This window comes from Spodoptera frugiperda, chromosome 22 (assembly GCF_023101765.2).
Source record: "Spodoptera frugiperda isolate SF20-4 chromosome 22, AGI-APGP_CSIRO_Sfru_2.0, whole genome shotgun sequence".
NCBI lineage: Eukaryota > Metazoa > Arthropoda > Insecta > Lepidoptera > Noctuidae > Spodoptera > Spodoptera frugiperda.
Window position 1 is genome coordinate 3,601,376 of NC_064233.1, and position 16,602 is coordinate 3,617,977.

The 16,602-nt window shown below is 39.7% G+C and overlaps 1 protein-coding gene across 1 annotated transcript in view; it reads left to right on the forward strand.

Moving 5' to 3' along the window:
- Nucleotides 1–15,501, forward strand: part of LOC118280029 (diacylglycerol kinase 1) — a 91,279-nt gene extending 75,778 nt beyond the window's left edge. Inside the window, exons 5-25 of the mRNA XM_050702430.1 lie at nucleotides 137–210; nucleotides 662–773; nucleotides 1,297–1,411; nucleotides 1,969–2,136; nucleotides 2,576–2,698; nucleotides 3,702–3,826; nucleotides 4,172–4,248; nucleotides 4,574–4,738; nucleotides 6,381–6,490; nucleotides 6,823–6,914; nucleotides 7,686–7,826; nucleotides 8,451–8,709; nucleotides 9,329–9,415; nucleotides 10,125–10,215; nucleotides 10,852–10,954; nucleotides 11,529–11,615; nucleotides 12,256–12,411; nucleotides 13,176–13,320; nucleotides 13,847–13,915; nucleotides 14,454–14,566; nucleotides 15,198–15,501. Of these exons, the coding sequence (XP_050558387.1) occupies nucleotides 137–210; nucleotides 662–773; nucleotides 1,297–1,411; nucleotides 1,969–2,136; nucleotides 2,576–2,698; nucleotides 3,702–3,826; nucleotides 4,172–4,248; nucleotides 4,574–4,738; nucleotides 6,381–6,490; nucleotides 6,823–6,914; nucleotides 7,686–7,826; nucleotides 8,451–8,709; nucleotides 9,329–9,415; nucleotides 10,125–10,215; nucleotides 10,852–10,954; nucleotides 11,529–11,615; nucleotides 12,256–12,411; nucleotides 13,176–13,320; nucleotides 13,847–13,915; nucleotides 14,454–14,566; nucleotides 15,198–15,290 (2,505 nt within the window). The 3' untranslated portion in view covers nucleotides 15,291–15,501. The remainder of the gene's footprint in view (nucleotides 1–136; nucleotides 211–661; nucleotides 774–1,296; nucleotides 1,412–1,968; nucleotides 2,137–2,575; nucleotides 2,699–3,701; nucleotides 3,827–4,171; nucleotides 4,249–4,573; nucleotides 4,739–6,380; nucleotides 6,491–6,822; nucleotides 6,915–7,685; nucleotides 7,827–8,450; nucleotides 8,710–9,328; nucleotides 9,416–10,124; nucleotides 10,216–10,851; nucleotides 10,955–11,528; nucleotides 11,616–12,255; nucleotides 12,412–13,175; nucleotides 13,321–13,846; nucleotides 13,916–14,453; nucleotides 14,567–15,197) is intronic.
- Nucleotides 15,502–16,602: the final 1,101 nt, after the last annotated feature.

Below are 16,602 nucleotides of genomic sequence, written 5' to 3' on the forward strand. Positions count from 1 at the left end.
CGGTATACCGTTCAGGTATACCGCTACGTAAGTTGCCACTATAACGTTTCGATCACGTTAAACATAAAACAAACTCGTACTAAGCTCTCAGTACTCTTATAAATTCTTTCACTAACATAATGATTTGTTGTTCCAGGATATCGACTATGAAGGATTCCGCTGGTTTCTGGACACATTCCTCGAGATATCAGCGCCTGATGAGCTGTCCAGGTAAACTAACTAACATATTTTTTTATTACTTGCTTACTATTAAGTGAGGCAAGCAACAGCTTAAGCCAATACATTACCTACATAATGTATTGGCTTAAGCTGTAAAATTATGCATTATTTTTGTAATAAATAAATAATACTCCAGCACGACTGAACTGGCTCGATCGGTGTGATACCACGGCCTCACAGAAAACCGGCGTGAAACAACCAAAGCGTTATATACGTATAGCCACTTGAGTGAAGATACCGATGGCCGAATCCTTGGGAATATTTACTCAGGGATAGGGATTTGATTTTTAGTTGTAAGACCAATCTTAACCTCAAACTAACCTCAAAAGAGAACCCTGGTGCTGCGAGTGTCCATGGGCGACACCGATTGCTTACCATCAGGTGATCCATCTACCCATTTGCCGCCATATGCAAATTATTTTTATGAAATAATGTATTCCAGGCACCTGTTCCTCTCGTTTGTACGCCGAGACCGGCGGCCGGCACTCCGCGAGATGGCAGCAGCGAGCTCCACCGCCGCCTGCGCAGCTGTCACCGCTCATGCAGACCATCAGGTAAGACCGCTCTTGATACAGCGGGTGTCAGTTTTCAACTTTATTATTTGGTTTTAAAATTGAAAATCCAATGACGGGTTGGAGTAGACCTAGCTGTGTCGCCAGTGCTAGCCACTGTAGTCAAACCGCTGACAAATGGATGAAATAATTAATATTGAAAATATTTCGATCGATTTAGGTTCCAATAGAACTAATCTCACTAATATGTGTGTTTGTTACTCCATCACGTCAAAACGGCTGAAGGGATCAGTATGAAATTTGGAACAGTGGTAGATTATGGTCTGGAATAACACATAGGACATGTTTCACACGAGACCACAGGCAAAGCTGCTGGCAGAAGCTAGTGTGAAATATTAATGCGAGTTTTTGAATATAACTTCGGTCGATAGTGAGTGTCGATAGCAATGAAACACAAATATTCTGTTGTCCTTTTAGTAATTACGTATACAATTTATTTTTTTCCACCATTGTGCTATAAGTCCGTATTTAAGTGTATAATAAATAAATAAATGTTGGTCTCCAGGGCAAGTTGAGCTTAGCATCCAAGATCCACGGTTTGGCGGAGCGGCTGCAGCAGCTGGGCAAGAGTTCCGGAGACTCTGTGGATGGGAGCGACAAGGGGTCCAGGAGTCGAACTGGTGAGTATCTCTTATATTACTAGAATATTCTTTTCGTTCTTGTTTGTGGAGCACATACGACTTCCTAGGATGTTCTCCTGTTTCGTATTTGCATTTACAAACATACAAGTTCACATACACATGACACCTAGACCCAAAACAACAATTTGTGGGTCATACAAAGATTTCTGGCATGCTGGAATTGAAGTCGTGATACGTTACGCAGCAGATGGTTGTCCAATATCCAGCCACTGCGCCAACTGTGCTCACGCCGCTACTTTTTGGTATACTAAAACATTTTTTTGTGGTCTCATGTCACAAGAGGGAGTGTCAGATTCTTATTGAATAAAAACCACCCCGTTCCTACTCCTACTTCGAGTCAGAGCACCGGTACCTTGTTACGTTGTCCACAGCTCGGGGTATACTAATACCCTCAGCGGACAACTGCAAGACAATGCAGTCTTCCAGCTCAAAGCAAGAATAGGAACGAATAGTGTTTAGTCAATTAGACTCTGATACTCGTCTTCGTCTAGAAAAAATAAGGTATACCAATATTAATTCTCCTCTCAACCTTTCAGGGAGCGTCCACCCGATGTTCACAGTGACCACTCACCCGTCGTACTCCTCGCACGAGCTCTGCCTGGACCGGCGCAACGAGACCAGCCCCAGCCACAGCCAGATGTCCAGGAACTCCAGTCGGAAGAGCAGCAACTCTCTCAGAGTCAACCAGTCCACTAAGATCGAAGGTAGGTGGTTTTTTTATGGGACAGAAGGATCGTCTGATGGTAAGCAAATCGGCTCCGGCTTTGGACGTCTGGAACATCAGAGGCTACGGATACAAATATCTCCTGATTGATATCATTGTGAGATTCAAGACAGTTTTTCATGTTCCAGTATTTGGACTAGAAAGAAAGAAAAACAGTTCATTTGCATCGTCATAAAATACTGCTGACAGAACAAGAAAATAATTTTAAAAGTAAATACATTTATAAATAACACGGCGCAAAAGACCAGTGCTTAGCTAAAATGCCGTAGCCCGAGCACGACTGCTCGAGTGACAGAGTTGATTTTCAGCACTAGCCATCTACTGTAGAACTTGGCTTACAGGAGTTGTAACGGTTGTGGGAGGTTGTGGCTTGTTCTATAAAGAAGAAAGAGTCAGTTGGTTAACATAATACACTTCAGATTTCAGGCACCTAATGAGACGATCATCGACACTGGAAGTCCACACCGCCCGGGTGTCTCTGAAAGACATCGTCTGCTACCTCTCACTCTTGGAAGCTGGAAGACCAGAGGACAAACTTGAGTGTAAGAAATTTTGTTTTTGTTTTATTAGACCGCGACAGAATTAGGTACGGAAACAAAACTATGACAGATTTTGCTTCGAGTGCAAAAAATATAACTGATTAAGTGACACTTTACAATATTAACGCCATCTATTATCCGCAAATGGAATTAACTTTACAACAATAACGCCATCTATTATCCGCAAATGGAAGTAACTTTACAACAATAACGCCATCTATTATCCGCAAATGGAATTAACTTTACAACAATAACGCCATCTATGATTCGTAAACGGAACTAACTTTTCAATAATAACGTCATCTATTATCCGCAAACGGAACTAACTTTTCAATAAAAACGCCATCTATTTATCCGTAAACGGAACTAACTTTTCAATAATAACGCCATCTGTTATCCGCAAATGGAATGAACTTTACAATAATAACGCCATCTATTATCCGCAAATGGAACTAAGTTTACAATAGTAACACCATCTATCGTCCACAAATGGAACTAACTTTACAATAGTAACGCCATCTATTATCCGCAAATGGAACTAACTTTACAACAATAACGCCATCTATTATCCGCAAATGGAATTAACTTTACAATAATAACGCCATCTATTATCCGCAAATGGAACTAACTTTACAATAATAACGCCATCTATTATCCGCAAATGGAATTAACTTTACAATAATAACGCCATCTATTATCCGCAAATGGAACTAACTTTACAACAATAACGCCATCTATTATCCGCAAATGGAACTAACTTTACAATAGTAACACCATCTATTATCCGCAAATGGAACTAAGTTTACAATAATAACGCCACCTATTATCGGTAAATGGAACTAACTTTAAAATGACAACGCCATCTGTTATCCACAAATAGAACTAACTTGTCAATGATATCGCCATCTATTATCAACGAATGGAACTAAAGTTTTGCAGATCTTAAAAGTCTTAAGTAACGTTTTCATAGTTATCTAAATTCAACCTAATTACGTTTGCATTACAGTCATGTTTCGGCTGTACGACACGGACGGGAACGGCGTGTTGGACACGAATGAGATGGATTGCATCGTGAACCAAATGATGACGGTCGCTGAATACCTTGGATGGGAGACTTCGGAGCTTAGACCGGTGGGTATTATCATCATCATCATCATCAGCCAGAAGATGCCCACTGCTGAACAAAGATTTCCGCCTCAAGAGCGTTTACTTACAAACAAACTGACAAGTCCAAAATTATGGAAACTGCCGAACCAATTTTTATGAAACTTGGTTGGTACTCAAATATACGAGCATACGGATCACCTGATGGTAAGCAATCGCCTCCGCACATGGACTCTTAAAACACCAGAGGCGTTTCAGTTGTATTGCCGGCATCTTGGGGGGTTAGGAATTTAAGGGTTGTTGTGGAATCAGGAATCTATCTGATCAAGGAATCGCACCCGATATTTCATTATACTTTTCAATTTTTTGCAGATCCTACAAGACATGATGGTGGAGATAGATTACGATGCTGACGGTACCGTGTCGCTTGACGAATGGAAGAGGGGAGGGTAAGCATAAATATATATTAAGTTAATGAATTAGGAATATAATATGATACTCTAACTAAAATCTGTTTTAAAATTACATAGTTAAATATTGGAACAATTGAGATGCGGACAACGTAACAGGCTACCGGGACATCGGTTCAAAGCAGGAGAAACTGGGTGGTTTTAGTTAGTAAAACTTAGATTCCCTCTCACCTCACCCAAGGCGGGAGAAGTCATTTAATGATCATTCATCAGTCATTTAAAAAGATATTTCATGGTCAGCAGTGGCCACTTATAGGCTGTTAATATGATTCTCCAAAGACATAAAGTATAAAATTATTTACAGAATGACTACGATACCTCTGCTAGTGCTCCTGGGACTGGATACGAACGTCAAGGAGGATGGCGAGCACGCGTGGCGACTGAAGCACTTCAGCAGGCCCGCCTACTGCAACCTGTGCCTCAACATGCTGGTCGGCCTCGGGAAGAAAGGGCTGTGTTGTATCTGTGAGTATATTTTTAACTCGCTACTTCCGCGCGGTTTCACCCGCTCTGCTTGGCTGCTATTGGTCATAGCGTGATGTTTTATAGCCTATAGCCTTCCTCAATAAATGCACTATTCAACACAAAAAGAATTATTTAAATCGGACCAGCAGTTCCGGAGATTAGCGCGTTCAAACAAACAAACAAACAAACAATCAAACAAACTCTTCAGCTTTATAATATTAGTATAGATAGTATAGATGTACCTTTTGCACACCATGTTTCTTTTTCTTCTCCTCTAATAATCTTCTGATTTATTTCGTTGCGGGATCCAAGACAGGTATTCATGTCCCTGGGACGCGTCGGACTTTAATGTTCCGGTGTTTTCATAGTTGTATCTACTGTAAGGGAGGTAGGGGAGGGATGGGCACTTTTTCACAATTTAATGCATAAAACATCAGATTTTCTAGATAATCAACATTTATTGCAACTTCCTATTGCTCCATACTTTTGGCTAGATATCTCATAAAGAACTTTCTTATAATAATAATCAGTCTCCTAATTAGGAGGTAATTAAAAAATTAAGTCAAAAGTGCCCAAGGCTCCCTATGGTAGGGAGACATGGGCACCCAGTGGGAGGCTTGGCCATGGCTTGTAAAACACTTAACATTTATAATAGACTCCAAAAATAAATGTAATAACAACAAAAAATATATCACGACTTATCTTAAATTAGTTATAACCCATAAAGGCTTATATTTATATTTATCAGCTGTCGTTATTATTTTTGATCCTTTTGATACCTTCTATGGCTCGTAATATCAAATCTTTCGGAATTTCTGGTCGCAAACCTTTCTTTTTGTAATTACAAATAGTTCAGATAGTGTCATTAAAGCATGTAATTACAATTTTCAAAGAGACCTCCTATTACACACAGTTTTATTAGTGGAGATCATTCATCAAACCTCCCTCACATCCGACTGCCCATTGCTCCCTGTAGGTACTAGCATTCTTCAACACGAATTCGTACCGCGTATTTTTTTTGATAGGTATTGAAACGTGAATTTTAGTTTAATTTATTAGTTAGTAACTATACAATAGATATTTAGGGGGATAAAAAATACATACCTTGGCCGTTACTTTTTTCTGTATTACGATACCGAATCCAGCAACAAGATATTTACTTTTACGAGCGCAAAATCTTCAAATGTGTTTGTATTTGACAACTGACGGAAATAACAGATATTCTAAGGATGAACAGTTTTGCCAGACGGTAAAGTAAACTACCAAATTGAAAACGAGAACCTATGTCATATATTAGAATAAAAGGGGGTGCCCATGTCTCCCGACTGCCCATCCCTCCCCTACCTCCCCTAGATCCTGGTGCACAGGAGTTGCAGCGGTATGGGAGGTTGTGGTGGGCTTGTCTCAATACCTTTTGTCTCCATTGTATACATGTACGAAAATACGACCCGGAGCTGCTGTCTACCTAATAGGTTTGTTTACCGGGGCTCCAGCTCGAAGCAGGAGTAGCAACGGTGAGGTTTTTAGTCTATAAGAGTCTGACACTCCCTTCTCACACGCCCACGACGACGGGTGGTTCGGATGTTTGTTTTTTTATTTGTTCACCGATTACTTCGTCAAATGTAAACCGATTTTTCTTTATTTAGTTGTAAGTTCACAGTACACGAGCGTTGTGTACAGAGGGCGCCTGCGTCGTGTATTGCCACCTACTCTAAGTCAAAAAGGGCGCCCGCTACGTTAGCCCATTTCGCTATGGGTTGAAGAGATCGTCCACTTTCTAAGTGTTAAAGATCTACCACTCACAAGGTGGTTGGAAATGTTAAAAAAAGAACGTATTTCTTTTTAAAAGGCCTGTAACGCACCTTTAACTCCTCTAGTGTTTCGGGTGTGCATGGGCGACTCTAATCGCTTACCATCAGGTGATCCGTCTGCTCATTTGCGTCCTATTCCACAAAAAAATAGAGCAGCTGCAAGCTTCAAACTGACCAATCTGGAAGTCACTTGAATATGTTCGTGATAAGTGGACGCCATGTAGGTGATAATTATCAGAATAATAAAAGACTTAAGCTATTAATTTTGTTCTTTCAGGCAACTGCCACGGCAAATGCGCTCGGTGTCGAAAAAAGATCAAGGGTTACAACGGTATTACTGGATTACATTGTCGCTGGTGTCATATCACTGTAAGTAAAACATAATATTTTTTTTAAAATTTTAATTCGTATTTTAAATCGTAATGACAATGTTTATCAGAGAGCACTGCTCCCCATTCTTTGTTAAATATGTGGTCCCTTAGTTTACTCTTAGGACCTAGCAACTTACCGGGGCTCCAATTCGAAGCAAGAGTTAGAACGGGATGGGTTTTTAGTCAGTAAGAGTCTGACACTCCCTCTCGCCTCGCCCAAGGCGGGAGAAGTCATTGGATGATTTTTCTCCCTTTAAACTTTTTTACATCGCCCGATCACATCAACTGCAAGTGTGCAAGTTCACAATACACAAGCGTTGTGTACAGAGGGCGCCTGCGTCGTGTATTGCCACCTACTTTTACGCCCGAATACTCAAACGCTACTCAATTTTAAATTGAACGTAAATATCGTTCTATGTCTGTCATTTTATAAAGAATTGATAGCCACTTCGTGCTGTTGGGATCCCGGGATATATTGAACTACTCGCTGACACGATTTTGTATGTAAAATTGGGAATGTAGTCGGTTTTATCTGTTTTTCGGTTTTGAGCAGCGTAATGCCCACGCGCGCGATACTTTTACAACAGCCCGCTAGGTGGCGTTGGCGACGCTAGCGGAACTCGCGCGAGTGCTGCCGTCGATTCTGATTGGTCAATGTGCGCGCATGAACAACCAACAGATTGGCGTTTCGATACTGCTGCCGCGGAATAACAAGCATAAAACTAAAATTTATTGAGTTACGTTTTGTTCACCAACAAAATGTGTTCAGCTGCACAACCGGTGCGTGGGCAGCGCGGGCGGGTCGTGCTCGCTGGGCCGGCACGCGCGCCACATCCTGCCGCCCACCGCCATCCGCCCGCTCGTGCTCGACCGCCAGAGGTCGCTGCCGCACCGCCCGCAAATCGACCAGGTCAGTACTACCTAGTAAATAGCCAATGTTTTGGCCTAAGCCTAAGTATTTTTAATTGTAAGGTATGTAATAGGATTAATGAGTTAATAAGTAGAAGAATAAGTTGCATGTCAGTTTAAATATAGTTGTACTGTGGCACACAGCGTTTTATTTGGCTCCTTACGAACATTACATAAATCTTCAATAAACTTGCCTACCTAATTAATGAAATGTGCTCGCAAGGATTTTTTTTAAGATGCCATACATTACCTACTAGAGCTTTTCCACTAGAGATATGCTATGCTACGTTGCTTCTACGGAAGCCATCAATCATATTCATTGGTACACATAGATTAGCATTGATGGCAACGGACTCAGCTAAGCTATGTTTTAAATGGAATAATGCGTGCTATGGATACGTGCTATGGATACGTGCTATGGATGGCGTCCCTACTATCGATACATCGCATACTCGAACTACGCATCTTCCTCGCACAGCTACATAGCTGTGTGAAAGTGGAAATGGTTACATAATTTCTCAGCTTAGCTATTACATCTCCATAGCATAGCTACATAGCACATCTCTGGTAGAAAAGCAACCTTATAATCGATAAACCTCTAACTCATCTACTAATCATTCCACAGCAATCACTGCCCACCTCAATATCCCTGCCAATATCAATAGCAGCGTCCTCAGAAGAGAAGAAAGAAGAGAGGGAGAAGAGGGAGCCTCGAGCTCCCCCCATCTCCTTCCAAATCACACCCCCTGACGGGTCATGCCCCCTACTCGTGTTCATCAACCCCAAATCCGGAGGACGGCAGGGCTCCAGGGTTTTACGGAAGCTGCAGTACATTTTAAACCCCCGTCAAGTACATGATATTGCTAAAGGGGGGCCTATGCAAGGTATATTAAATTTTCTTTTATTATATTCCTTTTGGTGCTTAGTCTTAAGATTCGGGTGCGCCATTGAAAATAGTTTACAAATCTATATAATAACTATCGTGAGACTTACTAAGTTAACTAAAAATCACGGTTTACTCACGTATATTTAATGGAGAAAAGCTCTACTAGTTTCGAGTTACAGAGGGACTGTTCATCACGAGCAGCGTGTGCAGACGCGACGATGTCGCGCAGCCTACTCTAACTAGTAAAATAGTTTAGCTTTTCTCCATTAGTAGTAATACATGAGTAAACCGTGTTTCTTAGTTAATATAAGAGCACCTGGTGGTAAGCAAACAACACCACTCATGGACACCCGCAGTACCATAGGAGTTACAAGCTTTCTTCTTCGCAGAGTAGTCCGTTAGGAAATGCCGACCCCATCTAGATTTTTTTTTAATTTTTGACGTGTAAATGTGCTCTTTTGTGGCCTATTTACAAAAATAAAGTCATTTAATTTCAAGCGCATTGCCGACCTTTTAAGGATTAAAATGATTTACAAATTTATATGATAACTATCGTGAGACCATACAGCGAAACACATTTAAATATTTTTTTCTTAACAAATCTTCCTCATTACCAGGGCTGCAGATGTTCAAAGATGTGAAGAACTACAGAGTGATATGTTGTGGAGGAGACGGCACGGTGGGATGGGTGCTGGAAACTATGGGTGAGAATCTATTTGTACTCTTATTGTTATGAGTAACAGAGTTCAATTTGTAATGACAATGTAAAGTTATTGAAGGTTAATTTGGGTTTTGGAACAAGCAAAAATAATTTTAATATGTTATTCAATGGCAAAATTAATTATTTTGTATATTTTCTTTTGTTGCATTGTAGTGGTTATTTATAGTTCATGAAACTTCGTTAATAACATTAATTTATTACAAAAAAACAAAACTTAGAACCGTAAAACAGGGTGAACAAATACAGAAAAGAGGTAAATAATTGTTGGAAAAATATTCTAACATTTATTCAACCTTCAAATTATATTCGCCCCGCTTTACCGTAATCGAATTTTGAACACGAGTCTCAGGGTTCGATCTTCGGCCCAACTCATTTTTATAGTTTAATTTTTTCGATTCGAAACTAGAAATAAGTAAGAATTTATTGAGAATAACATCGTACAGGTATTAATGTATTATAAGGCCAATATTTTTATTATAACTTTCGCATTATTATGTTAGCGGCTTACTCATTTAACTGTTTGACGAGGAACTTGACTAATTTCAAGTCATGCTAGAGGCTCATATTCATAAGCAGCATACCGCGGCACACGACGCGACGATTGTCACCGTGCTATTGGCCTACAAGTCTTACATCTTTATTTATCTTTGCAAAGAATAGCAATTTGTTACGTTTGTCTCTTTATTTTTCAGATAAGGTACAGATGGACACGCAGCCAGCAGTGGGCGTGATACCACTGGGCACCGGCAACGATCTGGCGCGGTGTCTGCGGTGGGGAGGCGGGTAAGTGGAAAATGAGAAAAGGAATTGTGAAATAATACGCTTGTATGGAAATGTGGACGGCGAAGCAGGGGTAGAAACGGGGTGGTTTTTTGTCAGTAAGAATCTAACACTCTCTCGCCTCACTCAAGATAGAAGAAACTATTGAATGGTTTCTACTCTACAAAAAATAGTAAAAAATACGAGGCAAAATTACGATTAGTCACAAAATGTCCAATATATAGGCCTCCTCCCATAATTTCCAGATCAGTCGGTCGATTTTTTCTATATTATAAGCTGGTAACCGATCAGACGGATCACCTGATGGTAAGCAATCGTCGCCCCCCATAGACACCCGGAACACTAGAGGAGTTACAAATGCGATACTGGCCTTTTAGAATTTCAAGCTTATTGGGAAATCGGGTATTGGGAAAATTGTGGAGGGGAATAATTGGGCCTCTGGTAACCTGATTCACTCAACGAAGTTGTTTTCTGTGAGGTCGTAGGATCACTCCGGTTGAGCCGGCCCATTCGTGCCGAAGCATGGATCTCCCACACTTTAGTGATACTTACAGAACATATTATATTATAGATTTACTTATAGAGGAAAAATGCAAGGAATACCAGCTAGTTTATAAATAATACTATTTTTATTTCCAGATACGAAGGAGAATCGATCCACAAGATCCTGGACAAGATAGCGCGCGCCAGCACCGTCATGATGGACCGCTGGCACATAGTCGTGGAGAACACCACCACCGATGTAAGTCTACCTTTTAGTTTTATTTTAATTTTTCTCCTTTATTTAAGAAAGCCTAATTAGTGACGTCTCATCGTCTCAAGAGATGGGAGGATGAGCTGAAATTAACAGCAGGCCCTTTCTGGAGAAGGGTCGCCAGGGATAGAACTCAATGGAAATTGTTGGAGGAGGCCTTTGCCAAAAGGCACACTGAACTTAGAGATATTCTTTAAACAGAGAAAGCATTTTATCTTACACAATTTAAGTTCAGGATAAAGGGCTAATTGATTTAGTGATTGAATTAGTGACGTCTCGGTATCACGTGTGTGTGTGAACTTGTATGTTTATAAACGCACCCACGACAGAGGAGAAAATCCTAGTGTCTGCCCCGCACTAGGATTTGTTTAAAAAAACTGACTTCACAGTTGGCGCAGTGGCTGGGTTTCTGGATGCTGCTAAACAGGTCATGCGTTCGATTTCCGCACGAAGCCACTCTTTATGTGATCCACTAATTGTTATTCTGACTCTCAGTGTGATGTGTATGTAATTTGTATGTATTCAACAGTAAAAAAAAACTCTTCTCGTATATTGTTCACAGTGTGAGCAGCCTCAGATGCCTGACTCGGCGCCGCACCCCACTGTCGTTCCATACAACATCATCAATAACTACTTCTCCGTTGGAGTCGTAAGTATAACATTGAAATCATTGTCTAACCGCCAATTTCAATAACCTATCAATCTGTAGATTTGCTTACCAGAGATATTTTGAAATAAGATCCGTAAAAAATGTGTCAAAATTGGATCTCGGAGGTTATTGAAATCCAAATTTAACTGCACAGTTGACACGGTGACTGGGCAACTGGGCTGGGTAACGTGCAGTGGTTTCGATTGCCACACTCTTTGTGTCAAAGGCATTTATTTCAATTAAATCTTAATTAGGCAAATTGAATTTTACGTCAGTCTATCCGTCAATGAAGCTAGGTGTGCTCCTCAAATTGAAGTTCCGGGTCCGTGTCGTGTGTATGTGAACTTGTATGTTCGTAAACGCACCCACCATACAGGAGAAAATCCTAGTATAGGGCAAAAAACCAAATTGTAAATAGGTTACTTAGTAGGCAACACTTATTCAACAACTTAACAAACAAACTTTTACACTTTTTTTTTATAACGTCACGCCTTTTATTCTTGATGGGGTAGGCAGAGGTGCGCGTTATGGCACATAATGTCAATATACACCCACATTTTACAATTTTGTAAGTCCTATGTAATAGGTGGTTAGCCTATTGCCATCACATTTCCATTACATACATATATTTCGTCCTCAGGACGCAGCAATCTGCGTGAAATTCCACACGGAACGGGAACGCAACCCGGACAAGTTCAGCTCGCGCATGAAGAACAAGCTCTGGTACTTCGAGTTCGCCACGTCAGAGCAGTTCGCTGCCAGCTGCAAGAATCTGCATGAGCATATTGATATCGTTGTAAGTCTCTTGAAACTAGTGTGGCCCAGCAAGAGTGTTGCAAGTCTCGCATTTACCAATTAGACAACTTTATTTTTTATATGCTTATGATTTAACTGTATTGTGCAGATTTAACTATACGGTTATATTGTAAGGTGTGACTGCTATTAAACAACTTCAAAATACAGTATACTAGCTACACTGTTTCGTCATTGTAAAATCAAAAGCATGTAACATATAAAAAATAGCATTAGGCTAATAGGTATTTGTGAGACTAGCAAGACTCTTCCCGGGTAGTTAATACAGTTAAATCATAATCGTATAAAAAATTCAGTTGGCTAATTACTACATGCGAGACTTGCAAGACTCTTGCTGGACTTTTTAAAGGTAAGCTGGCCTATACCCGCATCGCACGCATCGTACGCATTTCGTATGATGTCATCAGGACGCATCGCATGTAGGATAGCACTGCCGATGATGCGGTCCGTACGATGCGGATCAGTGGACGCAGTTGTATGAGTTTCCCGATTCTCCCAACAACCTTTAAAATCCTACTCTCCACAGGACCGATAAAAAAGTAAGGTTACCGGAAACCCAATTCCCTCCTCCCTCTTACTAATCTCCCCAATCCCCCAATCCCCATACCCCAAAACCCTAAAAAACGTTTAAAGAAGAGTTTGAAAATGGCACATTAATATTTCGGGGTTTACTTTAGAAAAATTACTTTTGTAATATAATTTCTTCATACAAGAAAAAAATGCTTATATTAAATTATTATATTCCAGTGTGACGGTGCATCGTTAGAATTGAACAAGGGCCCCGCGTTGCAAGGCGTGGCTCTGCTGAACATACCGTACGCACACGGCGGCTCCAACCTGTGGGGCTCCAGTGGAGCCCATCGGAGAGGACGGTTCCCCAACGCACAGCAAGGTAAGCGGTCTATCACATCAACAGCCTATAAGTGGCCACTGCTGACCAAAGGCCTCATCTCGCATGGAGAAGGTTTGAGCATTAATCACCACGCTTGCTCAATGCGGGTTGGCGATTTCGAACTTATAATTAGAAATTATAAGCCCAGGGCGTCTAATCTAATTCAACGAAAAACTAAGTTTCGTCCGAAACTTCGCAAATTTCGTACTACAATTCCATTTATTGCGAACCTTTGTGAACAAAAATGAACGAATGAAACGAAGATAAATAAATAGGTTTTGATATGAAATTAAAAATAAAACGTTATTTTAAGTAATTTCATTAGTAAATCAATAAAACCTACCACCGAAAATTTAACGAAACTTCGGATTCGAGAACCGGAGCTGAAGTATTCCCCTGGTTTTCTCACCATGTTTTCTTTAACCGTTTGTCAGTGGTGTTTAAATATCCTTATCCGATCCCATATTCATCAATTGGACATAATATTATGTCTCGACGATAATAACACTGTATATTATATTTGCAGATATTGGCGACAAATTAATAGAAGTGATTGGTTTGGAAAACTGTCTACACATGGGACAAGTGAGAACTGGTAAGTGTGTTGTTACTGTACCATTTTTGGAGGGCTCGTCACCAGATATGTGCTATGTAGCTATGCTACGAAGATGTAATAGCTAAGCTATTAAATTATATGTCCGTTTCCAGTGATACTAGCTATGTAGCTGTACGAAGAAGATACGCAGCTGGATGCGATGTATTGATAGCAGGGAAGCCATCCATAGTAGACATCTTTCCATATAAAAAGAGTCCGTTTCCACCAGTGTACGGCATGTTTTATAATGAATATGATTGGTGGAAGCCTAACGCATCCGCAGCAACGTAACATAGCACATCTATGCTGGAAAAGCACCCTTATACTAGCTTCTGCTAGCGCCTTTCGCTTTTATGCCATCTCGTTCTCTTCAGCCGTTTTGACGTGATGGCATAACAAACATACTGACAAACAAGTCATAAACTTTCACATCTATACTAATATTATAAAGCTGAAGAGTTTGTTTGTTTGTTTGTTTGTTTGAACGCGCTAATCTCCGAGACTACTGGTCCGATTTAAATAATTCGCGTCTGCCCAGGTCTCCGCGCGTCAGGCAGGCGGCTGGCGCAGTGCAGCTCCATCACGCTGACCACGAAGAAGACATTCCCCATGCAGATCGACGGAGAACCCTGGATGCAGCCGCCTTGCAAGGTAACGACATGGTTCCTTCTTCATCATCAGCAACAGCTATGACAGAATCCTTCTTTTATGGTATAAGCCGGTAAACGAGCAAACGGATCACTTGATAGTAAGCAATTGCCGCCGCCCATGGACACCCAAAACACCATAGGTTTTACAAGTGCGTTGCCGGCCTTTTAGGGGTTAGGAATTCAAGGGTTGTTGGGGAATCGGGGATTGGGAAGGAGAGTAAGGTAACCTCACTCACACAACGAAAGCGTTGTTTCACGTCGGTTTTCTGTGAGGCCGTGGTATCACTCCGGTCGATCCTGTCTATTCATGCCGAAGCTTGGCTTTCTCACTCTTCAATTCATCACAATCCAAGTCATCCTGTCTTGAGATTTCTAAAAGACTCTTTACCATAGTCACACTCAGTTACTAAGGAGTAATTTAGGCTTATCTTATTAATCGCAAAATCCACGCGAGCAAAACCGCGAGCATCAGCTAGTTATACATAAACCTTCCTCTTAAATCACTCTAGCAATTAAAAAATGTTTATCAAAATCAGTTGCGTAATTTTAAAGATCTAAATATACAGAAAAGGCGACTTTGTTTTGTACTATGTACTGAAGACAATATAACATTGTTTTTTATTTAATTTCAGATAATGATAACACATAAGAACCAAGTTCCAATGCTGATGGGACCAGCTCCAGAGAAGGGCAGAGGATTCTTCAAACTCTTCACTCATTGCTAACTTACACTACAACCCTACAACTTTATCAATCTACTGGTTTACAACTCACTTCTACTGATTGCAACTCACTTCTACTGTTTGCAACTCACTTCTACTGTTTGCAACTCATTTCTACTGTTTACAACTTGCTTATAAAGTTTTATTTATTGATTGATCAATCGTTTGTTAAATTGGCAATTTACTCTTCGACCGATAAGTGTTTATTTTCTCTTTATTATGTAATTCTGTTATTACTGATCATCATTTAATTCGACTTGAATCGTTAATTATTTGAAATGAAATTAGGTTTATTTTAATCAATCGATTAATTATTCAATGAAAAAATTATTAAACTGTTTACTGAAGATTGATAAATATATTGTACTTTGGAACAAAGATTTTACAATCATAATAATATCAACTTTTTAATAATAACAGTAAGATGAAATATTACTCGTATTTTCTGACACAGATTTGATAAAAAAAACTATTGAAAATAAAAAAGTATAAATCTTTCATATTTTTCCACTCAAAGATTTAAAAAAATATCTGACTAATTGAATCTTTAATTAATTAACTAAAAATCACGGTTTACTCACGTACATTAATTGAGAAAAGCTCTACTAGTTTCGAGTCACAGAGGGACTCTTCATCATGAGCAGTGTGCGCAGACGCGGCGACGTCACGCAGTCTACTTATCCATACACTCCATTAATGTACCTGAGTAAATAACTTAATTATTATATAATTATAATATTTTTTAAATAGTATTTATTATTAATTTTATAATATATAATTATGCATAATTGTATATTTATAAATATGAATGCTTGCCGTGCTTCAATTTCTGAAAATCAATTACAGACAGAATTTTAATTTCTATGTAATGTACCCTTAGAGTTAATGATGAGTTTGCTTTACTTGAAAAATTGACAAGATACACAACAAAGAAAAAACTTTGAATAAAGTTGATCCCAGTTAAAACCTGGTTATAATACAAAGCAGAAGATTTGTTGCAATCTTCTCAATTGTTTATGGAATTTAAAAAGACTTACCGGTGTTCAATATGGTAGGTTAAATCTAAATATCAACTCTTTAACTTACTCTCGACAGTCAAAAATGGGATCTATATCTATGATGAATACGGTTGAAAATTGACTGTACCTCTTGGGAAGCTTTCTGAAAAAGATTGTTCCAAAAATCTTTCCCCCATTTGCTAGCTCTGCTCGCGTCAACTTCAACTTTAAAATAATACTTATAAAGTCCTTTTCTGATTGGTTGTAGCTTCTATATTAGTATCTTTCAAATACTTTCCCTCTTTCTACAAAAGACC